Here is a 20603-nt window from a genome sequence, read left to right as displayed (position 1 = left end):
GAAAAGTTTTCAGTATATTTTTATTTTTATTTAGAGCGTTTGAGAGTTATGGAATTTGGCTTCACTTTCCCTCTTTTTAGAAAAACTCAATTCAGAAACTATAACGGCCAACTCGAAAACATCCAACAGTACCTTTTATAGTTTTGTTATTTTACCAAATTACAGGGGAATTCAGGGAGATGTCTTTGTAATTCTCAAGAACACTTAATGATCTGTTTTATGTGAAGGGTCGCAGAAATAGTCTGTGACCGTGTGGCAAACTACTGCTAACATTTTCCATAATCATTATAATGTAAAACCAGGGCCAGCCAGTGTTCAAAAGTTTAACAGAAACCTTTTTGTTCTTTCATTTCTGGGAATTGAGGAGTGGGGGAGCGGAGGTAGCAGAAGATACTCTATGCTTGAGTCAAAACGGTTCTGACTTCAAAGAGCAAAACACTCAACAGAAAACTATGGCATTTATTTGCCTCACATAAAGGTAACTCAAGATAACTCAGGGCAAGTCCAAGATGGATCCAGAGACTGCCATGTGACTGAGGATCTGAGCTTTGACCATCTTTCACTCCGTCTCAGCATATCTGCTTCATCCTTAAGCCATCTTAGTCACAGATGGCAGCCGCGGTTTCAGGTGTCACATGAAGACACAACAGCATCTGGCCAGAAACTAGGGGCATGTTTCCTAATGACACTTCTTATTAAGCAGGAAATCCTTTCTCAGATGACTGGCTACAGACTGATCCTGAAGTCCTATTGGTCGGAATTGGGTCACATGTTCACATCCTAGCTGCAAGGGACGCTGGGAAAGTGTTTGCAGTTTTGGCCTGCCTCTCTAATGGAAGGCAGGGCAGTCAGGGGAAGGAATAAATGTGAGAAAGAAAGCCTAATCGGCAGTGTCTGCTACAGCTATCACCTGAAAGTACCCATCTCTGACTAAAAGTGCTCAAACAGTAAAACCATCTGTTATCTCTCTTAAAATGCCCAGAGAAAGGCAATTCCAGGGTTGCTTCAAAGGCTCACTGGTGTTATCGTGAGAAACTAGCTCCTTCTGTCTCTTCGCCCAGCCATGCTCAGCATTTATGTTCTCTCCCTTCATGGTTACAAGATGGCTGCCACGGTTCCGAGCATTATGTTTACACAATACTTCCAAACCCAGAAGGGAACGGCAGCTTCCCCTACGTGTCAGTATGTGTTTCTCGTGGAGCTCCATCTTTCTAAGATGCACTCAGCCCACTTCCCCTAAACCAGTCACTAACAAATGAAATTGCCCTGATAAACTTAGCTCACTCATACATCGTCTACTAAGGCTGGGAGAGGATCGTCTAGCAACTGGAAACACAACATTGTTTGTCCTCTCGTTCAAACTATATGAAGGGCGTTTTGAAGGACAGGGCCCCACTCCAAAAGACGATCATCCTCAAGCTGGCTCTTAAGCACCGCCTTTAAGAGACGTTTAAGAGTTTTATCGGGCAGGGGGTACCTGGCTGGCTCAGTGGGTAGAGCATACAACTCTTGATCTCAGGGTCATGAGTTCAAGACCCACATTTAGTGTAAAGTTTACTTTAAAAAAAAAAAAAAAGAGTTTGATCAGGCAGTACTTATCGGGGAATGAAGTATTATGACAGGACCCATGGATCCTATAGTCACAGGCCCATCATTGCTACTCTGCCATAAAATGAGTCCCTTGATGGCAGAACAATGTTATGCAAGATTCCACGATGGCAATCAGACACTCTCTGAGCTCTCAGACTGTGCTACTGCCAAGACTCAGTGGGCAAGATTGGCAAATCCATACCCAGATTTTGTATTAGCCCCAGCAAAGACAAATAACTGCCCTACACACGGGTAGGGAGAAAGCCCTGGGGTGGAGATTCACGGGTGTCATCAGCATACACTGAACATATGAATGATATGATATGTGCAGAGCACCAACAGCATCTGCTACAGGTGGGCAATCAATTGTCTGCCATTTAGCCTTTTGTTAAAAAAAAAAACTGGAATGTATTTCAAGGAATTTTCCAGTTACTGAATTTTAAGGAAAGAATCAAGAAAATTCTAAAAGGTCCTGTGTGTCCAAATCCTGTGGTCCTGTCTTTCTAGAAGCACTTCTTTGCAACACAGACATCAGATGCAGGAGGAATGTGCATGGTAATCATGGGGTGAGGTATCACAGTGGGATACCCTCATACCCACTCTAGCCTGTAAAGATCTCTAGGGATTGAGATTTTTAATGTCTGTGTCCTCAGTGACACTGGACGGCATCAACACTATCAGTACATTCTTTCTTCAGTGTAAGCTAATTTAATTTTGTTTCACTTTAGTGATTAAGAACCTACTACTTTCCTTGTGATAACCCTATAACAAAACTATAAAAGGTACTGTTGGATGTTTTCGAGTTGGCCGTTATTCATGAGATACTTTAAAGCCCTCTTTTACTTTTTCTTTTCCAGGCCGAACAATCTTTTTTTTTTTTTTTCCCCAAATGCCCTATCTTCTATCCCTTTTACCATTTTTATTGTTCTTCTCCATTCTTCATCATTTGGGGGACAAAACATAATACCTAAACTTTAATGGGGGCCTGACAATTGTAAAATACACTGAAAGAATCTATTCCCAGCCCTTACTCACCAGAATTCCATTAAAATAGGCTAAAATTAATTAGCTTTTTAAAGTAACAACACATACTCTCTCATTCCTAGCTCATTTTGATTAATGATAATTTCCAGTTAAGGCAGTGAACACTTCTTAGCTACACATTTGTATATGTCTAAAAGTCTCTTCAAATACATTGTTGGGCTTGACTGCGCTCTATGTGGATGTCTCTGCATAGATAGTCTTCTATATTATCTTTATTAAACTTTTTCTGTAATTTGTCAATTCTCTTGAATCTCCTTTCCATTTTATAGATGTAAAGAACTCTGAATTCAGGCAGTTATAGTAAACTTTCCAGAACAGTTGGTTTTCTATTATTTTTTAAAGGTATTTTGGAATAGAGACTTGATGTATTTGATTAAAAAGAGATAACTGAGAAATAGCAGTTGGAATTAAGTTTGGCTACATGTAACTGAGAATGCAAAATAATAGTGGCTGAAGCATACAAGGACTTTAATTCCACATAAAAGGAGAATGGCAACTCCATGAAATCATCAGGAACCCAAGATATTTCTCTCTTTCTGCTATTCCTCATGTGTGGCTTTTTCATGTGTGACTTCCATGCTCAAGGTCATAAAATACAAAATAGCTGCTGGAGCTCCAGCCATCACATCTACTTTCCAAGCAACAGGAAGGAAGAAAAGAAGAATGTAAAAGGCACGCAACTCCCAGTAATTCTCTTTAGGCAATAAAAAGAATTGTGAAATTGTTTTTCCCACACATCTCACCTTACATCCCATTGACCAGAAAGACTGGAATATGAAATTTCCTAGAAGCACACATTACCATCTATATGAAATCATGATTCTTTTACTAACCATGAAGGGAAGAACAGTTATTGGGTAAGCAACTTACAGTCAGCCCCCTTGATAGGGGTGGGGCAACTGATGGAAAGCACAATATGGTGAGCACTGAAATACACACCTTTAACCTGATGTTGCTCAAGTTCTTCCTAGGACCAACAAAAGTGCTTCTGTTTGTTTCCGCCTTTGATTTAGAAGTTTGTGACAATCAGGAGCAATGGTTCTACATTTTTCTGATAAAGAGGTTTCATACAATTGTGAAATGAATAAATAATCCCTGAGCCTTCTCTTCTTGGGAACCATCTGTCTTAATTTTTTTTTGCAATTCCTTACTGAACTTACTTCTCATTCCTTTCATCCTTTTGGCTTCTCTTCTCTGACCCTGCTATAGTTTCTTTATATCATTATAAAATATTTGGAAGCAAGGCTGGGATTCAATGCTCTAATTAATTGAACATTAGTTCAACAGATATTTACGTGCCACCAGATGACAGGTACTGTGCTAGATGCTGCAAAGATAGCACTTACCAAGACAGAAAACATCCTGACCCTTAAGGAGCTTATATTCTAAGATAGGATCATTACCATAAATAAATAAAAATAGTAAACAAAATAATTACAGAGTCAAAGGTGCTCTTCAGAGCTTTGTGGGATAACTGGAAGAAAGGAGGAACAGACACTTTTGCATGGAGAGGTCAGGGAAGACAACTCTTGGGAGGTGACACTTAAGCCCTAATGAGGAAACAGCTAATATTTTTGGCAGGAAAATCGTCTTTCCACTCCAGAGCACTGCTACCAGAGACTAGGAACGCATTCTTGTATCCCGTGGACTTGACCTGGCCTTTTTAGAAATTCTGTCCAGTTTGCAGAATCAATAAATATAACAAGGAACACAGTCCTATCATCTAAAGGTTCATTAGATCTTGCTTTGTCATTTAAGGCATTTAACTTAAATGTCAAGTGCTCTGTGAAGCTCCCAAGCGAAATTACTTGTCCCATTTTCTGTGTTTTGTTTGTGCCGTTGGTTTGTCGGTTAGGCTTCTTTAGGTTCCAGAGAATAGGAAATGGAAATTAAACTTGCTTAAGCAAATGGAATTCATTGGCTTACAAAACTAAAGGGAGTTTATCTGTCCTCATGGACAGCTTGATAAGGAGCTATAAAGAAATCAGAAAGAGCAAATTTGACTCTCTCCATTCCACAGGTCGCTTCTATTGGCGTTGGCGTAGGTGTTTGAGGACCCTGGGGCAACAAGACGGCTAGAGGCCCTTGCAGGCTCCTGGCTCACTGGAAATTCTCTCTCTTCTCAAAAATCTCATTTCCTCCTGAGATACTACATGTCCCTCCCTGCCCAATCTGCGTGCCCAGAACACTCTGCTCTGGCCTGACCTGCCTGACTTGCTCCACCCTGAGATCCTCAAGTGGAGTTCAGGAGTCCACACCTCAAAAGCGCTGAGGCAGTGTGACGGGGAGACAGACGGAGATTCTCCACAGGGAAATCAGAGTGCAGTTACTAGTAAAAATGAAAGGAAACCAAGAACACCACCAGGAGCTTAGCCCCTCTTGGGCCATAGTATGGTCAGTTGTGTCTTCCTCTTCCCCTGACTCCATGATGAGCTGTTTCAGAAGAAGCACATCTTCAGCTTTTCATCCCGAAAATACACACAATGTGCTGGTAGATATAACTGTGCCACGTTGGCTCAGTAAATATTTGTTGAATTCAACTACTGAATACCATACACATGTGGGTAAGTTTGGAGGGCTACATACACAAATGCTAGTTTTTATAGTACCTTTAAATTTCTCACAAGAGGTGGCGCCTGGGTGGCTCAGTCGTTAAGCGTCTGCCTTCGGCTCAGGTCATGATCCCAGGGTCCTGGGATGGAGCCCCACATCGGGCTCCCTGCTCCACGGGAAGCCTGCTTCTCCCTCTCCCACTCCCCCTGCTTGTGTTCCCTCTCTCGCTGTGTCTCTCTCTGTCAAATAAATAAACGAAATCTTTAAAAAAATTAAAAAGTTAAAAAAATAAAAATAATAATAAATAAATAAATAAATTTCTCACAAGACATCAAACTGTTTCTTAGCAGTTTGACAGAAAGGCTGTCTTCACACTACATTTACTTCCATTATTTCGTCTGTGACAGCTTGAGTTTATCTTAATATTCATTCCTTCCATAAAGAATTCATACCTACACATTTTCCCCCCACATTTCAATCCACATTTGATTGACCATTTCATAAGCCTTTTAATCCCTTCCCGTCTGCTTCAAAGGGTGCTGTGTGCAAAGGTAGCATCACCTGGGAGCTCATAAGAAATGCAGAATCTCGGGCGCCTGGATGGCTCAGTTGGTTAAGCGACTCCTTCGGCTCAGGTCATGATCCTGGAGTCCTGGGATCGAGTCCCGCATCAGGCTACCTTCTCAGCAGGGAGTCTGCTTCTCCCTCTCCCGCTCCCCCCCTCTTGTGCTCTTTCTCTCTCTCACTCTCTCTCTCAAATAAATAAATAAAATCTTTAAAAAAAAAAAAAAAGAAATGCAGAACTCAAGCCCCAGCCTTGACCTGCTAGAACCAGAGCTGTATTTTAACAAGATTTTTCAGGAGATTCATAGACACGTTAAAAATTGGGAGTCACTGGTCTCCTACTCTAACTAGTGCCTTCCATTAGAGATCTAATGGAAGCCACATATGTGATTTTATATTTTCTGGTAACCACACTTAAAAAGTACCAAGAAAACAGCCAAATTAATTTTAGTAACATATTTTATATAACTCAATATATCCCACAATATCATTTAACTTATAATCAATATAAAAATTATTAATGAAATACTTTTAGGGGATGCTCTTTTAAATCAGATGTTCATTTTATACTTAGAGTCTACCTCAATTTGGATTAGCCACCTTTCAGGTGCTCAACAGCCACATATGGTTGGTTAGTGGCTACCGTATTGATCAGCAGAGCCCTGGAAGTAAGATGCATGAAAACAATACACCATGTCTGTTTCACTCTCCACTGTATCCCAGGGCCCAGCCCGGTGCCTGACAGGTAGGAGATACCCAATGTTTGTTGAATTAATAAATTGACAGGAGAAATATTTAAAATATTTAACAGCACAGCAAAAGCACTGACCGAACAGTATAGGTCTCTGGACCAATCAAAAATGAGAAAGACTGTCAGCAATCAGTACTGCTACATTGGTGGGAACTGATATACTATCAGCCAAGATTGTACGTGACTTGGTCCAAACCCTTCATATCTCAAATGAGAACAGAGTCCAAACAGGTTAAGCGACTTCTGCATAGTCACACATTCTTTATGGCAAAAACTAGGATTAGACAATCAGGTCTCTACTTCCAACCCAGAAAGGCTTCTGTGATATTCATTCATTTGTAAGCACCTACTGTGTGCAAAAGCACCATGTTGGGCCCAGTAGGAGAAGAAACATAAAAAGAATGATATTCATGTGCTTCCAAGAACACCCAGCCAACTAAGATCATTTTCATCTTCAGGGGGCCAGAAACTTCAAGTCAAGCTTATTTAAATTTAAAAAGGCATTTATTCAGTCCTGTAATTGAAACCCTGGAGGTAGAGTTTCCTTCTGGAAACTCTTAGTGTTTCTATTTTCCTCCTTCTTATCTTGACTTGAAAACCTTTATTATTTGTATTTGTCTTACTACTGGGGTCATGACCTGAGCCAAAAGCCAACACTTAACCGACTGAGCCACCCAGGTGTCCCTTACTTATTTGTGAGAGAGAGAGAGAGAAAGAAAGAGAGAGTAGAGGGAGGGGCAGAGGGAGAGGGAGAGAGAGAGAATCTCAAGCAGACTCCCCACCAAGCGTGGAGCCTGACGCGGGGCTTGATCTCATGACTCTGAAATCATGACCCGAGCCAAAATGAAGAGTCGGATGCTTAACCGACTGAGCCACCCAGGTATCCCTCTTTCATTCTCTTAAAGATGGAAACACCAGGCAGACAGAATTGAGAGCTACGGTCAAAATCAAAACAGAGAAGTCATTTTAGTGTTTCTATTTTCCTCCTTCATATCTTGACCTGAAAACCTTTATTATTTGTATTTGTCTTACTATAATAGGGAGTTTTAGTCCAGAAATTTTTCATGAAATAAGACCATGCCATCCATCTGACTTAAAAGAAAAAAAAAAACAACAAAAACTACAGGTAAAGATTGTTTATTTGCATCTTGCTAGTTCATATTCCTGTTTATACCAGATCTCTAATGATCTTGTATACTTTTCTAGGCTCCATAAACAAATATGAAAACATTTTATATGTTTTATATTTTATCCGTTTTATATACTTTCTATGTAATTTCTAAGCCACAAAACTCTAGTATTGATTATAACATCACACCTTGCTTAAAAGCTTATTTCTTAATCTAATATAATTTGTGAAAGTATCAAAAGTTAACTAGAAGTATAGGGAGAGTACCTAATTTATTTAGGAAAGCCTACCTGTGACTTTAATACCTTGTTACTTAAAATATGTTTCCATGGACTGGCAACATCAACTTCATCTGGGAGTTTAGTGGAAATGCAGACTCTCCCGTCCCCTCCCAGATCTACTGAATCCAGAATCTGCATTTTAACAAGATCCCTAGGTGATTCCTGTGAGTTTGAGAAACACTGATTCACCATTGGTGTCAGCTCATCCACCACCAGTTGTAGATGTGCTTGTCACTGAGCCGAGAGCCGGGCACTGAAAGAAGAAAACCACTGGCCCAGAGAGCAAACAGATAGAGCATCTCCTGATTTCTAGTGCCTTGGCCCACCAAACAGGGACATAACGGAGCTGTCCACAGATGGAGGAAAGCAGGCATAAAGGTAATGGAAGGACAGACCTCAAGTTTATCATGGTTGTTTGCTACTCATCCAAAAAGCAGAAGCTCCCAAACCCCCTGAGCTGCACTAAGAAAAAAAACTGTGTGGGTGTAAATGTTTTAAAGAACCATGTTTCTCCAAAAGTGACCCACAGCTTTCTTAAAGACAGCCTTCCTGATTCCCATGCCGACATGGCCCTGAGTGACCCAAGCAAATACCCACAATATCCGAACATGCTTCCCCACCTCATTTTATACCAGTGTTATTAATTCAAGAAACTCAAAGTGATTCACCGCACCTGTGTTTTAACTACAAAAATTACAAATTGGCATTTACCCACTTTTTAATCAGCTACTTCTAGCAAGGGCAGAAAGAAGTAAACCACCACATGGACAATTAGTGAGAATGTGTTGCTTTTGATGAGCTATCCTGATATAGCCCTTCCTTTTTTTTTTTTTTAAATAATCTCTATGCCCAATGTGGGGCTTGAACTCGTGACTGCAAGATCAAGAGTCACATGCTCTACTGACTGAGCCAGCCAGGCGCTCCATCCAATGTAGCTCCTATTGCCACTATCAAAGAATCTCTGAAAAAGAATAGTTTCCCTCAATAGTTTAGGATATGTTTACTAAAGGTAATGATGTGACAAACATACTCTCACAGGGGATAAAGACCTTGATACATAGAATGTCAAAGCTCTATTTTAATCCACACGATCGCGGTAAAATTCTAGCTAGATCATTTATAAAAGATTACCTCTAGCATAAACATTTGTCATATTGTCTTCCCAGCAGCCCTTCCTTTCTATTAAAAGCCATCACTTCCCTTTGGGGAAGGGTCCTGCCTCACTCTGTGTTTCTGGCCCCAGGGCTTGTCACGGAACCTTCCCCACACTGACCGCACCAGGACTACAAAACCCAACCTGCCAATCAGAACCATGTGTCCCTCAAGACATAGGTATTGGCTCAAGGCAGTCACGAGATCCAGGACCAATCAGAGTCCATCCCTAGCATTTTTTCCATCTTTATCCAGAGAAAGAGGCTGAATTGGGATGGGTTGAGCCTAGAGTTTACCAAGTCCAAGTCAAGTTTCTCTCAGAAGCCCTCAGGCTAACACAACTTAGGGAAGAGATGGGAGTGAGAAACCCCAAATCTGGTGGTGCTTGAGGTCAGCTCCTGCCCACCACTATTTTGACTGGTAAAATGAGTCAGTGTGTGTGTGTGTGTGTGTGTGTGTGTGTGTGTGTGTGTGTGTGTGTTTGCCTAAGCTAGTTTTGGATCATTCACAACCCAAACGTCCTAGTATACAAACAAGAAAATGAAAGGAGGACTTCAAAATGAAATTCATTGAAGCTTAAGAAGGTAGCTTGTTACTATTGTGAAATTGAGGTTATATCTTTTGTCAACAGAATCATTTAGCCTTTACCAGGAGTCTGCATACCTTCTATCTCCCCATCTCTGTAAAGCAGGAATCTTATTTCCAGTACTCCTTTTCTCCCTGCACTAGGTCAGGCAAGCTCAGGTTTCTGAGTCAACACAGCAAAAAAGAAGTGGAAAGCAGTGTTTCCTTTTAGACAGATCTGCCTGAATTGCTCTCTCCTCCTTTATCCTGATTAACTGGATGAATGGTGTGAAATTTCCATTGTCTACTCTTTAAACCAAAATGTTAAGATGAAAAAATCACATTCATGTATTGAATCAGTGTTTTACGTACATATTATTTTAATTATTAAAATAAATACCCCGATGACACTAACACAACCCTCCTCCCAGCCACCAGGATTTGAGCAGCAGGGATGGAAAAACCGGGAAGTCAGTGAGGTGTGCTTGTGACGTGGCCCCACTGAGTGCTTTGTCCCACACGTACTTTCGATACCCTGGCAGCCCAACCCTCCCTATTCAGGCCTGTGCACAAAGATTTCCTGCCCATCCTCACCCTTTGAAACTTGCTTATCCTGCATCTCATTACCTGGAGGCATATTCTCTGTTTGTGTCATAACTTAATCCTTTAATCTTATGACCCTGACATGGAAAAGTTTCTAAAATATATTGCTGTTTGGCAAGATACATAATGAAAATGCAGAGAAAAGGACTGGGAAGGTATACAACATAATGAGGGGGAGGGAATGGCGAGGGGAGATTGTGGGATGAGGGTGGATTTTCACCTTTTGTTCCTTATATTTCTGTATTTTTGGAATCTTTTACATGAAGCCCATATTTGTACATTAGATACATAACTTTTAAAAAAATGAGTGAGGAAAAACATGAGAAAAGCCATAGTTTTGTTCATCCTTTTTTTTTTTTTAATGCTGAGTTTTGTGGGGTTTTTTATTTATTTGAGAGAGAGAGAGAGCACAAGAGGGGGTAGGGTCAGAGGGAGAAGCAGACTCCCTGCTGAGCAGGAAGCCCGATGCGGGACTCGATTCGGGGACTCCGGGATCATGACCTGAGCTGAAGGCAGTCACTTAACCAACTGAGCCACCCAGGCGCCCTTCCTCATCCTTCTTTTCCCAGGATGCTGTTCAATAGCAACCTTTTTTCTTTTTTTTTTAAGATTTTATTTATTTATTTGAGAGAGAGAGAACACACACAATTTGGGGGGGGGGCGGTGCAGAGGAAGAGGGACAAGTAGACTCTTCACTGAGCAGCAGAGCCTGACTCAGGCTCAGTGTGGGGCTTGATCCCACAGCCATGAGATCATGACCTGAGCCAAAATCAAGAGTCAGATGCTTAACTGGCTGAGCCACCCAGGTGCCCCATCAATAGTGACCTTTCAGAGAAGATTGCTAAACACATAGAAGGGATTTGAAGGAAGGTGCCATTTCAGATACCCCTAGGGTTGGGTGACAGAGTGAGAGGAGAGGTGTTTCTGCAGTTGGAACTTTACCTTTAGCATGGATGTGGGCAGACCTTTGTAATCACAGTCACATCATATAGCCGCCAAGTAAAACAATCCTTGATGTTATAATAAGTGTTTAAAGAATGCAAGCTGCGGGGCGCCTGGGTGGCTCAGTCGTTAAGCGTCTGCCTTCGGCTCAGGTCATGATCCCAGGATCCTGGGATCGAGCCCCGCATCGGGCTCCCCGCTCAGTGGGAAGCCTGCTTCTCCCTCTCCCACTGCCCCCTGCTTGTGTTCCCTCTCTCGCTGTCTCTCTCTCTCTCTGTCAAATAAATAAATAAAATCTTAAAAAAAAAAAAAAAGAATGCAAGCTGAATAAAGGGTAGCCTCTGGAGGGGAATGGTCAAGTAAAGTCAAGGGGACTTTTTGCCTTTTCTATATTTCCATTTTTACATGAAGAATGTATTAGTAATTAAAATTAGTAGAAAACAAAGTCCATTGTGAAACATTTTTTGGCAAGTGAGAATGGGATGGGGACTAGATGTGCCCCATCTAAGTGGGCCATAGTTTGAGATCCACCCCTCCCTCTAGGGTACTCTTTCCTCTGCTACATGCCTAGAGGGTCAGTGACCTTAAGCCCAGAGGGTCACTGGGTGAAATGATTTGGATGGAAGGAAACACATCCTTGTCGCAGGACCACAGAACGAGGGGCCTGTCTACTCACTTTTCCCCCGCTGGATTTACTAACTACCCTGATTTCAGTACTAATAAAGCCTTTTTGGGTTGTAAGTGACAGACAACCAAATTGAATTACCTTGTTCAAAAAGGATAATTTATTTTATCATGAGAAACAAAACAAAACAGGTTCGGCTTCATGCAAAGTTGGATTTGGCACATTATCATCAGCAATTTGATTTTCTGCCTTGCAGCTCTTCCTCCTTTTGCCTGGGCTTCATTCTCAAGTCTTTTCCCACATGGAGACCAAGCTGGTAACCAGCCACAGCAGGTTTATAATTCTGCCTTGTATTTGCGCCAAGTAACCTCAGTAAATACAGAAAATCTCAGTTTAGCTCCAGAGAAGGTCCTGGTGTTTAGTGTCATTGATCTGAACCAATTGGCGAGGGAAAGGAATGGAATGCTCTGATTGGACAGGCCAAGGGCATGTGTCTACTAATGGTGTGGAAGCCTGGGATCAGCCCCACCTGAACCACAGGGATTGAGTTGGTGGAGAAGGGTTGGTGTCCCAAAGGACATACCAAGATACAAAGGGAAAAACCGTGCTGGAAAGCAAAAACGAGAAATGTCTACCAGTTTCCCTGATACGTAGTCACACAGAGTAATCCAGTTTCATTATCATTACTCTCTTTCTTATGACTCTAATGTCTCTCTAACATGCTCTGATTTTTGGTTCTCAACCAATTCATCTTTTCTTTCCAAACTTGGAGTCTCAAGGAGCTCTCAGGGCATTGTTAATGCCGGGAGGGATTGCTTACCAACCCCCTATGATCTGGACTGAGAAAGAATAATTTTCCAGGTGAGGAGCATTCATTCAACATGTCTTTCATTCCTTCTAGGTATCAAATTGTTTGACCCAGATCCTACCTATAATAAGTAGCCTCGTGATGGTGTTATCCAAGAAAATCAGTATTAAGACAGCATGATAAGCAGTAGAGTTCTGCACCCTACTGATAAGGCTGATAAAGGAACTTTATGAAGGAGAAGCTTCAAAATCAGCCCACGGCCATCAAGACATGCTTCTAAAAGAAGATATGCAAACTATGTCCCTAAGGACCCATAAGCATTCAGCAGAGGGGTGGAGGATGAGGGGGTACATGGACCTTCCGAGTGGAGAGAACAGTACGCGTCAAAGCACAAAAGCAAATTGGGCCATGGTGTATTTTTGGAATTATAAGCTGGCCAGGATAACCGCAGCTCAGGGGATGTGTAGCAAAGTGGCCTGAGACAAGGCGGTAAAAAACACAAATGAACTTGTCACCCATGTCAAGCCTGGAAGTTTGAGAGAGATCTTGCAAGCAAGCATTAGCCACTGAAGACTTTAAGGCAGAAGAAAAATATGACTAAATGTGGTTTTGTTTGTCCACTTTCTGGAGAACAGATTGCAGAGGAATAAGCCTGGAGGCAGGAAGACAAATACAGTCTACTTCAGTGGTCCTGGTAGGTTTTGATAAGGAGGAATTAATTAAACAAAGCACAGTGAGATAAAGAAAATGGGGAATGATTAGCAACATACAGGAGATAGAGTTGACAGGACAGAAAAACTAGGGAGGGTGGGGGGAAAAAAAAAGAGAGAGGAGAAAAGGGGAGAGTCCAGGAGGTTTCCCAGGTTTCTAGCTTGGGTGACCGGTTGGTCGATGCTGTCATTCCAGCAGAAATGAAGGTTTCAGAAGAAGATGATGGATACAGTTGGGGACATCCAGGTGGAGATGTATAATGGGTCTAAGAGCTGTCAGGACTGGAAATGTAGATGTCATCAGGGACTGGGGGTAGCTGAAGCCATGTTTGTGGATGGGTCAGTCAAGGGGATGTATAATATGAGAAGGGAAGTGGGAAGGACAGAACCCCGGGTATCACCAACATTTAAAAGTCCAGTAGATAAAGAGGAGTCAAAAAGAAGACAAAGGGGAAGGGACTAGAGGATGCAGTAAGGATACTGCTCACCAGGAGGGGCAGATTCTCTTTTTGATAGCCATTTGCAATTCTCTTTAGGAAAACTGCCCCATCTCCTCCCACTCCACCTCTTCGCTGCTAAAGCTGCAGATTGGGACTCAGGATAAGGAAAGGCTTTGGGGTACCTGGCTGGCTCAGTCAGTACAGCGTACAGCTCTTGATCTCGGGGTTGTGAGTTCAAGCCCCACGTTAGGTGTAGAGATTACTTAAAAATAAAATCTTAAAAATTTTTTAAAAAGGCTTTGAAGCGGGCGCCTGGGTGGCTCAGTCGTTAAGCGTCTGCCTTCGGCTCAGGTCATGATCCCAGGGTCCTGGGATCGAGTCCCACATCGGGCTCCCTGCTCGGCGGGAAGCCTGCTTCTCCCTCTCCCACTCCCCCTGCTTGTGTTCCTGCTCTCGCTGTCTCTCTCTCTCTGTCAAATAAATAAATAAAATCTTTAAAAAAAAAAAAAAAGGCTTTGAAGCATATGCAGAAATGCTGCAGCCCCAACACTACAGCCAGCTTGTACTGTGACATCATTTTACTCGTTTCTGTCCTCCCACGTGTTAACAGGTAATTTTTGCTCACTTCTGGATTTTTGGCTGTCTTCCAGATGACTGAGGTCGCAAATACATGAAGCATTCCAGTGACACTTTCAAGGCATAACTTATCTTTACCAATAATCAACTGGACTGGAGAAAACTCTGCTCAGTTTCCCTTCAGAACCAGGAAATTCGCCTTTATGGGACCCACAGGCCCTTCTTCCCTACTCACCTGGATCTGTTGTTATAAAGAAAGGATGGATATTGGTGTTTGGATTATCTTGGTAGATCATAGATAGAGAAATCTATGTATTGTCTACTTAGCTCTGGGGAAGGACTAGGACTTGAATCCAACCCAGCTCTGTCAGTTAGTAGCTATTGGCCATGAGCACCTCTCTGAGCCTTACTTTCCTTAGTGGTCAAATGGAGACAATAATTTTTCCCTCATAACACTGTGCAAAGATGAAGACGACACGAGATCATCCAATGGGTGTAGAGCTCCTTGTTTCATGTCCCAGGTTCCGTGTGAAAAGAAGAGAATAATTATAAAATTGATTTTTCTTTCTTTTTATTTTATTGTAGTAAAATATAGATAATGTAAGATTTGCCGCTGTTAGGTGTACAATTTAGTGGTGTTAATTACATGCATAATGTTGTACAACCATCACCACTGTCCATTTCCAGACATTTTCCTTCACCCCAAATAGAAACTCTGTACCCATCAAACAATTAACTCCCATTCTCCTCTACCCTTAGCCCCTGGCAACCTAAAATCTACTTTTTGAGCCTATAAATTTGCCTATTACAGATATTTCATGTAAGTGGAATCATACATGTGTGTCCTTTTGTGTCTGGCTTATTTCAGTTAGTACAATGCTTTCAAGGTTGATCCATGTTGTAACATGTCAGAACTTCATTCCTTTTTATGGCTGAGTAATAGTCCATTGTGTGCACATAGAGCATTTTGTTCATCCATTCATCTGTTGATGGACACAGGGGTTGTTTCCACCTTGTGGCTATTGTAAATGATGCTGCTATGAACATTGGTGCACAATGTTTGAGTCCTTGTTTCCAGTTCTTTGGGGTATACACTTAGAACTGGAATTACTGGGTCTTATAAGAATTTCATGTTAAACTTTTTTGAGGAAACACCAAACTGTTTTTCACAGCATTGTACCTTTACATTTCCGCCAGCAATGTACAAGGATTCCAGTTTCTCCGTATCCATACCAATACTTGCCATTTTCCTTTTTTTTTTTTAATTATAGCCATCCTAGGAAGTGTGAAGTGGTATCTCACTGTGGTTTAATCAGGATTTAATTATCTCTGTCAATGAATGAAAAGAGTTCAAATAATAAAATCAAACCAATGGTCCAAAGACCATCTATATAAAGTGTTGTAGCACTTGGGTATTATTTGAAAGAGTCTGTGTCACACAAACCAAGGAAAATTATCTGGTTTTAAAAATACATTTAAAATAATAAAGCCCCCTTCTCCTTTTCACCGCCATCCTGCTGTGTGTGGCTGACTGCTCCTCGCCATGTCTTCTCACAGACTTTCAGAATCAAGCAATTCCTGGCCAAGAAACAAAAGCAGAATTGTCCCATTCCCCAGTGGATTCAGATGAAAACTGGTAATAAAATCAGGTACAGGGGCGCCTGGGTGGCTCAGTCGTTAAGCGTCTGCCTTTGCCTTGGGTCATGAATGCAGGGTCCTGGAATCGAGCCCCTCATCGGGCTCCCTGCTCAGCGGAAAGCCTGCTTCCCCTCTCACACTCCCCTTGCTTGTGTTCCCTCTCTCGCTGTGTCTCTCTCTGTCAAATAAATAAATAAAATCTTAAAAAAAAAAAATCAGGTACAACTCCAAGAGGAGGCACTGGAGAAGAACCAAGCTGGGTCTATAAGGCATCACACATCATGAGATGACACACCTAATTGGCACACATATTTAAGCTGCACAAAGATCATATGTTCCTATCCTGTCACTCTGTAAACATCCCTCCTACCTGGCCAATAGACATGTTTTATCAGGGAAATGATTTTTCTCTGTTATTATGCTTCTATACCAGTAGGTTGGTTCAATAATAAATGTGAGGCCTTCCAGCTGAAAAAATAAATAGAATAGAATAGAATAAAATAAAATAAACTCTGTGTACATATCTGGCTCAAAAGAGGTTGGAAGTCGGTCCCTGGCGGTGACCCACACTGCTAATTAATTTATGGTGGCCCCAGACTGATCCACTATGGCATGTCAAGAAAGGTTGGGTGCTTGCTCTAAGGTTGTTGTCTTTCTGGTCTATGACTTCTTCAATACATAAAGGTAATTATTTTGTTTCAAGAGACTTAACAGTTTCAATCATTGAGACTTGAAAAATAATAGCAGCAATATTAATAACAGGCAGTAATGAACACAGGAAGTGATGCTGAACTTGAAACTCTAAGGGGCATAAAAATTACAAGGATCAGACTGACCATTAATCGATTTATAAGCATTTTTTGGGAAGATAGCCAGTTGGACTTATATGATGCTCTTGAATTTATAACACCTAGAAAGGAAGGATCTTATCTATTTTAGCTCATTTCATAGTCAAAAGAACTCTACAGTAGGTATTATTAATGTTCTTATTTTACATGATGAGAAAATAGTCTTGGAGAAATTAAGTAACTTGCCCAAATGATTGAACCAAAATCAAGTCCATTTGACTTCTGAGTTGCCTTCACGGAAGAAGGAAACACGAGCTGAATGGAGAAGATGCTGTTGGAGTAGCTGTGTTGGTTTCCTGGGGCCCCAGTGACAAGGTACCACCAACTATATGGCTAAAACAACAGAAATTCATTATCTCTTAGTTCTGGAGACTAGAAGTCCAAAATCAAGGTGTCAGTATGGTTGGTTCTCTCAAGAGCTATAAGGGAGAATCTGTTCGGTGTCTTCTCTCCCAACTCCTGGTGGCCTTGGGCATTCCTTGGCTTGTAGATGGCGTTCTCCTTGTGTCTTCACATAGATTTCCCTCTATGTCTGGTTTTCTCTATGACCCTAACTCTCCTTTTTATGAGAACACCCTATTGGATTATGGCCCACCCTAATGACCTCATTTTTACTTGATTACCTCTGGAAAGATTCTATCTCCAACTAAGGTCACACTCTGAGGTACTGGTGGTTAGGACTTCAGTATATCTTCTTTGGGGAGTTAGGGAGGTTACACAACTCAACCCTTAACAATGACTTAATATTGAGTTGTTCATACCTCCAAATGGGCTTGCAGTCCTGTCTTCATGTAAGTTTATAATGTCTGAAGGACGTGTTAATGTATTTTAAGTTATAAAATGTATGAATGTAGGGACGCCTGGGTGGCTCAGTCGGTTAAGCGTCTGCCTTCAACTCGGGTCATGATCCCGGGGTCCTGGGATCGAGTCCCACATGGGGCTCCTTGCTCAGCGGGGAGCCTGCTTCTCCCTCTGCCCGCCGCTCCCCCTGCTTGTGCTCTCTCGCGCGCTCTCTCTGACAAATAAATAAATAAAATCTTTAAAAAAAAAAAGTATGATTTTTTTTTTTTTTTAAGATTTTATTTATTTATTTGACAGAGAGAGACACAGCGAGAGAGCAGCGGGAGTGGGAGAGGGAGAAGCAGGCTTCCCGCCAAGCAGGGAGCCCAATGTGGGGCTCGATCCCAGGACCCTGGGATCATGACCTGAGCCGAAGGCAGACGCTTAACGACTGAGCCACCCAGGCGCCCCTGAATGTATTTTTAAGTTCGGGGAAAAAAATGTGTAAGTTTCTAACTGGGAGTCTGCACAGTATTCTCTTAGTTACTTAAAAACCCGGCCATATACTCTAGGACATCTGTCGTTACAATCTTTTCAAATTCTGAACTCTTAAGAAGTTTGGTTCACAGTGCCTGTGGGTCTGCTTAACTTTTAGCATCGGTTCAAAAGGAAGGTCCTCTTTATTTTCAAATTGCTTCAAGGTTTATTTTGGGAAAAAAGTTTCTATTTCCTACCTAATTCACAAATTTAGTGTATCTGGAAAAGAACGTCTTAGGTTTCAGAAATATATTTTGGAACATAGACTTTCGTTTCATTTACCCAAAACAAAAAAGGTTTGACATTTCAATTTTTGTTTTGTAAGAGAATAGGACTATCCTGTGCCACAGTTTTTGTAGGTTTTTCTGCTTGTTTTTTAAGATGTAGCTGAGTCTTTGATTTTCACCTGGAAGATCTGTAGACGGAGGCTAGGGCTGAGGATTTGCAGGATGGCTGGTGGAAGAATGAGGGATTGCGGGGGATGCGCTCTGCTCCCCAGATCCTCCCCCACCCCGCACTCCCTTAGGGATGAAGGATTTGTTTCCACAGCTGCTGGGAATGTTGGCAGCCCACAGCCCTCAGCTGTCAGCCGTCTTTAGGAATCGGCTGGACTGAGTCAAAGCCCAGTTACTATCTCTTCCAGGGCAGCCAGCATCCAATGACTGGCCTGCAAGGAGATAATCAGGGCCAACTCAACTCAGGACGACTCCGAAGAGCTTTCTCTGCTTCAGGACTCTCTGTGGGCCAAGGCCTTGTTGCATCTGTGTGAGAGCCCGCGTTCTCCCTCCGCCCGCTTCCGTTCCTCCCCGCAACCCCAGGTGTTGATCTCAAGGACGTTCCCTAAAAAACTTATTGTGTAATAATCTCAATGTCTGCTTCTGGGGAACTCAGCCTGCCCCAGGGCCCCAAATATCCAGACTCTCAGGAAAAGAGGCAACCGTGGGAATAAAAAGGGAGCCGGATTCCAGGCCTGGGCTTCAGTGAGACTAAAGGAAAGGCTGTGTGGGAAGCTGCTTCCAAAGGGATTGTCTAATCCAGCACCTCAAGAAATAGTTCTGGAACGTAAATGGGAAAAAAAATATTCCTCCAAAAACACAAAAGGAACTCGATAGCAATATCCCAAACAAAAGAATGATGAGGAAGGTGATCCAGGAAAAACTTATGGGTCAGGATGCACAAATAAAGCCCTTGGCTAAAATGGGGAAAGGATAGCAGTAAGTGTCAGAAAGTATTGTTTAACTGCTCAAGGTTGGGATAAGCCAACCAAGGAACTTGGAACTGTATTTGTAATTCAGCTCAACAAAGACCTTCACATTTTCTCCCAGGGTTAGGAGATGTCGTCTTGCACTTGAACCAGTTGTTGAGTGTAGTAAACAGCACAAGTTCAGAATATAGCTGAATAAGCCCAGGGGGTAAGAAAAGGCCAGCAATCAGGGACATGGCTTTGATGGAGACGTGGTCTTTCTTTACACCCTTAGGTGGTGACAGTGAAACGTGGTCCGAGGCAATGACCGGGAGCCTGACGTATGGGTGCGATTGTGTGTATGTATCTATATGCACATGCATGTGTATGTATGTCCACATGTGTGGTTGTGTGTATGTATCTGTATGTGTCTGTGTGAGCATACGTGTGTCTGTGTATCTGCGTGTGCACACATGTGTATGTGGGTGTGGGTGTACGTAATATGTCTTGTGTATGGACATAGGTTGGGATGGAATCACCTACCACAAGGAAGGAGGAGTCTGCCCCTTCTGGATGGAGTATATCCTCTTTTGTCATTACCTTGGTTTGGGTCTCTCCAAAGACAAGCAGGATTCGAGGGCAGGTAGTTTGATTGAGAGGTGATCCCTGGAAGCAGGAGTGAAGGGCAGATACAGGAAAGGAGGAAATGCCAGTAAAAGGGTGTACTATCTATTATTTCTGTGGGATAAACGCAGTCAGTTCCCCTTGAACCTCTTGAGCAGTGTTCTAAATGCCTCCCAGAATTGCCCAATCACGGGTGCCTGGGTGGCTCAGTCAGTTAAGCATCTGCCTTCGGACCCCAGGGTCCTGGGATCTGAGCCCCACATTGGGCTCCCTGCTCAGTGGGGAGTCTGCTTCTCCTTCTCCCTTTCCCTTTGCCTCTCCCCACTACCCCACTCCTGCACACGCCTGCTCTCTCTCTGTCTCTGTCTCTCCCTCAAAGAAATAAATAAAATCTTTGAAAAAAAGAATGAAAAGAATTGGCCACCCGAAGGACAGACAGACATCCAGAGCATTTCTTCACAGACTCAGCTCCTTCATTGCCTGAGGGTTGCCTCTGTGGGCGTTGGCTCCCCCGCAATTGCAGGCTGTGCTTGCAGGCTGGGTGAGCAGCCTCCTGGCTTGGGAGAGGACTGTGGGGCTGAAAATGAACAACACAGGGTACCTGCCTGAGGTGGTAGAGTTTGATCCACCTCAGCTGTGGCCAAAGTCAGAGCAGGTGGAG

General features: G+C 42.5%; 1 protein-coding gene across 1 annotated transcript; it reads left to right on the top strand.

Annotated features, from left to right (window-relative positions):
* Positions 1-13123: 13123 nt before the first annotated feature.
* On the top strand, positions 13124-16238 carry LOC144381527 (large ribosomal subunit protein eL39-like). The gene is made up of 3 exons (XM_078069999.1): positions 13124-13138; positions 15890-15981; positions 16190-16238. Exons 1-3 carry the CDS (start codon positions 13124-13126, stop codon positions 16236-16238), a joined length of 156 nt encoding a protein of 51 aa, XP_077926125.1.
* Positions 16239-20603: the final 4365 nt, after the last annotated feature.

This window comes from Halichoerus grypus, chromosome 4 (assembly GCF_964656455.1).
Source record: "Halichoerus grypus chromosome 4, mHalGry1.hap1.1, whole genome shotgun sequence".
Lineage (NCBI taxonomy): Eukaryota > Metazoa > Chordata > Mammalia > Carnivora > Phocidae > Halichoerus > Halichoerus grypus.
Note: the sequence above shows the minus strand (reverse complement) of the source record. Positions and strands in the feature narration are given on the sequence as shown.

Excerpts from the sequence above, each read along its gene's own strand:
- LOC144381527 (XM_078069999.1), top strand. Across the intron at positions 15,982-16,189 it reads AAAACTGGTAATAAAATCAG|GTACAACTCCAAGAGGAGGC; the intron begins GTACAGGGGCGC and ends AAAAAAAATCAG.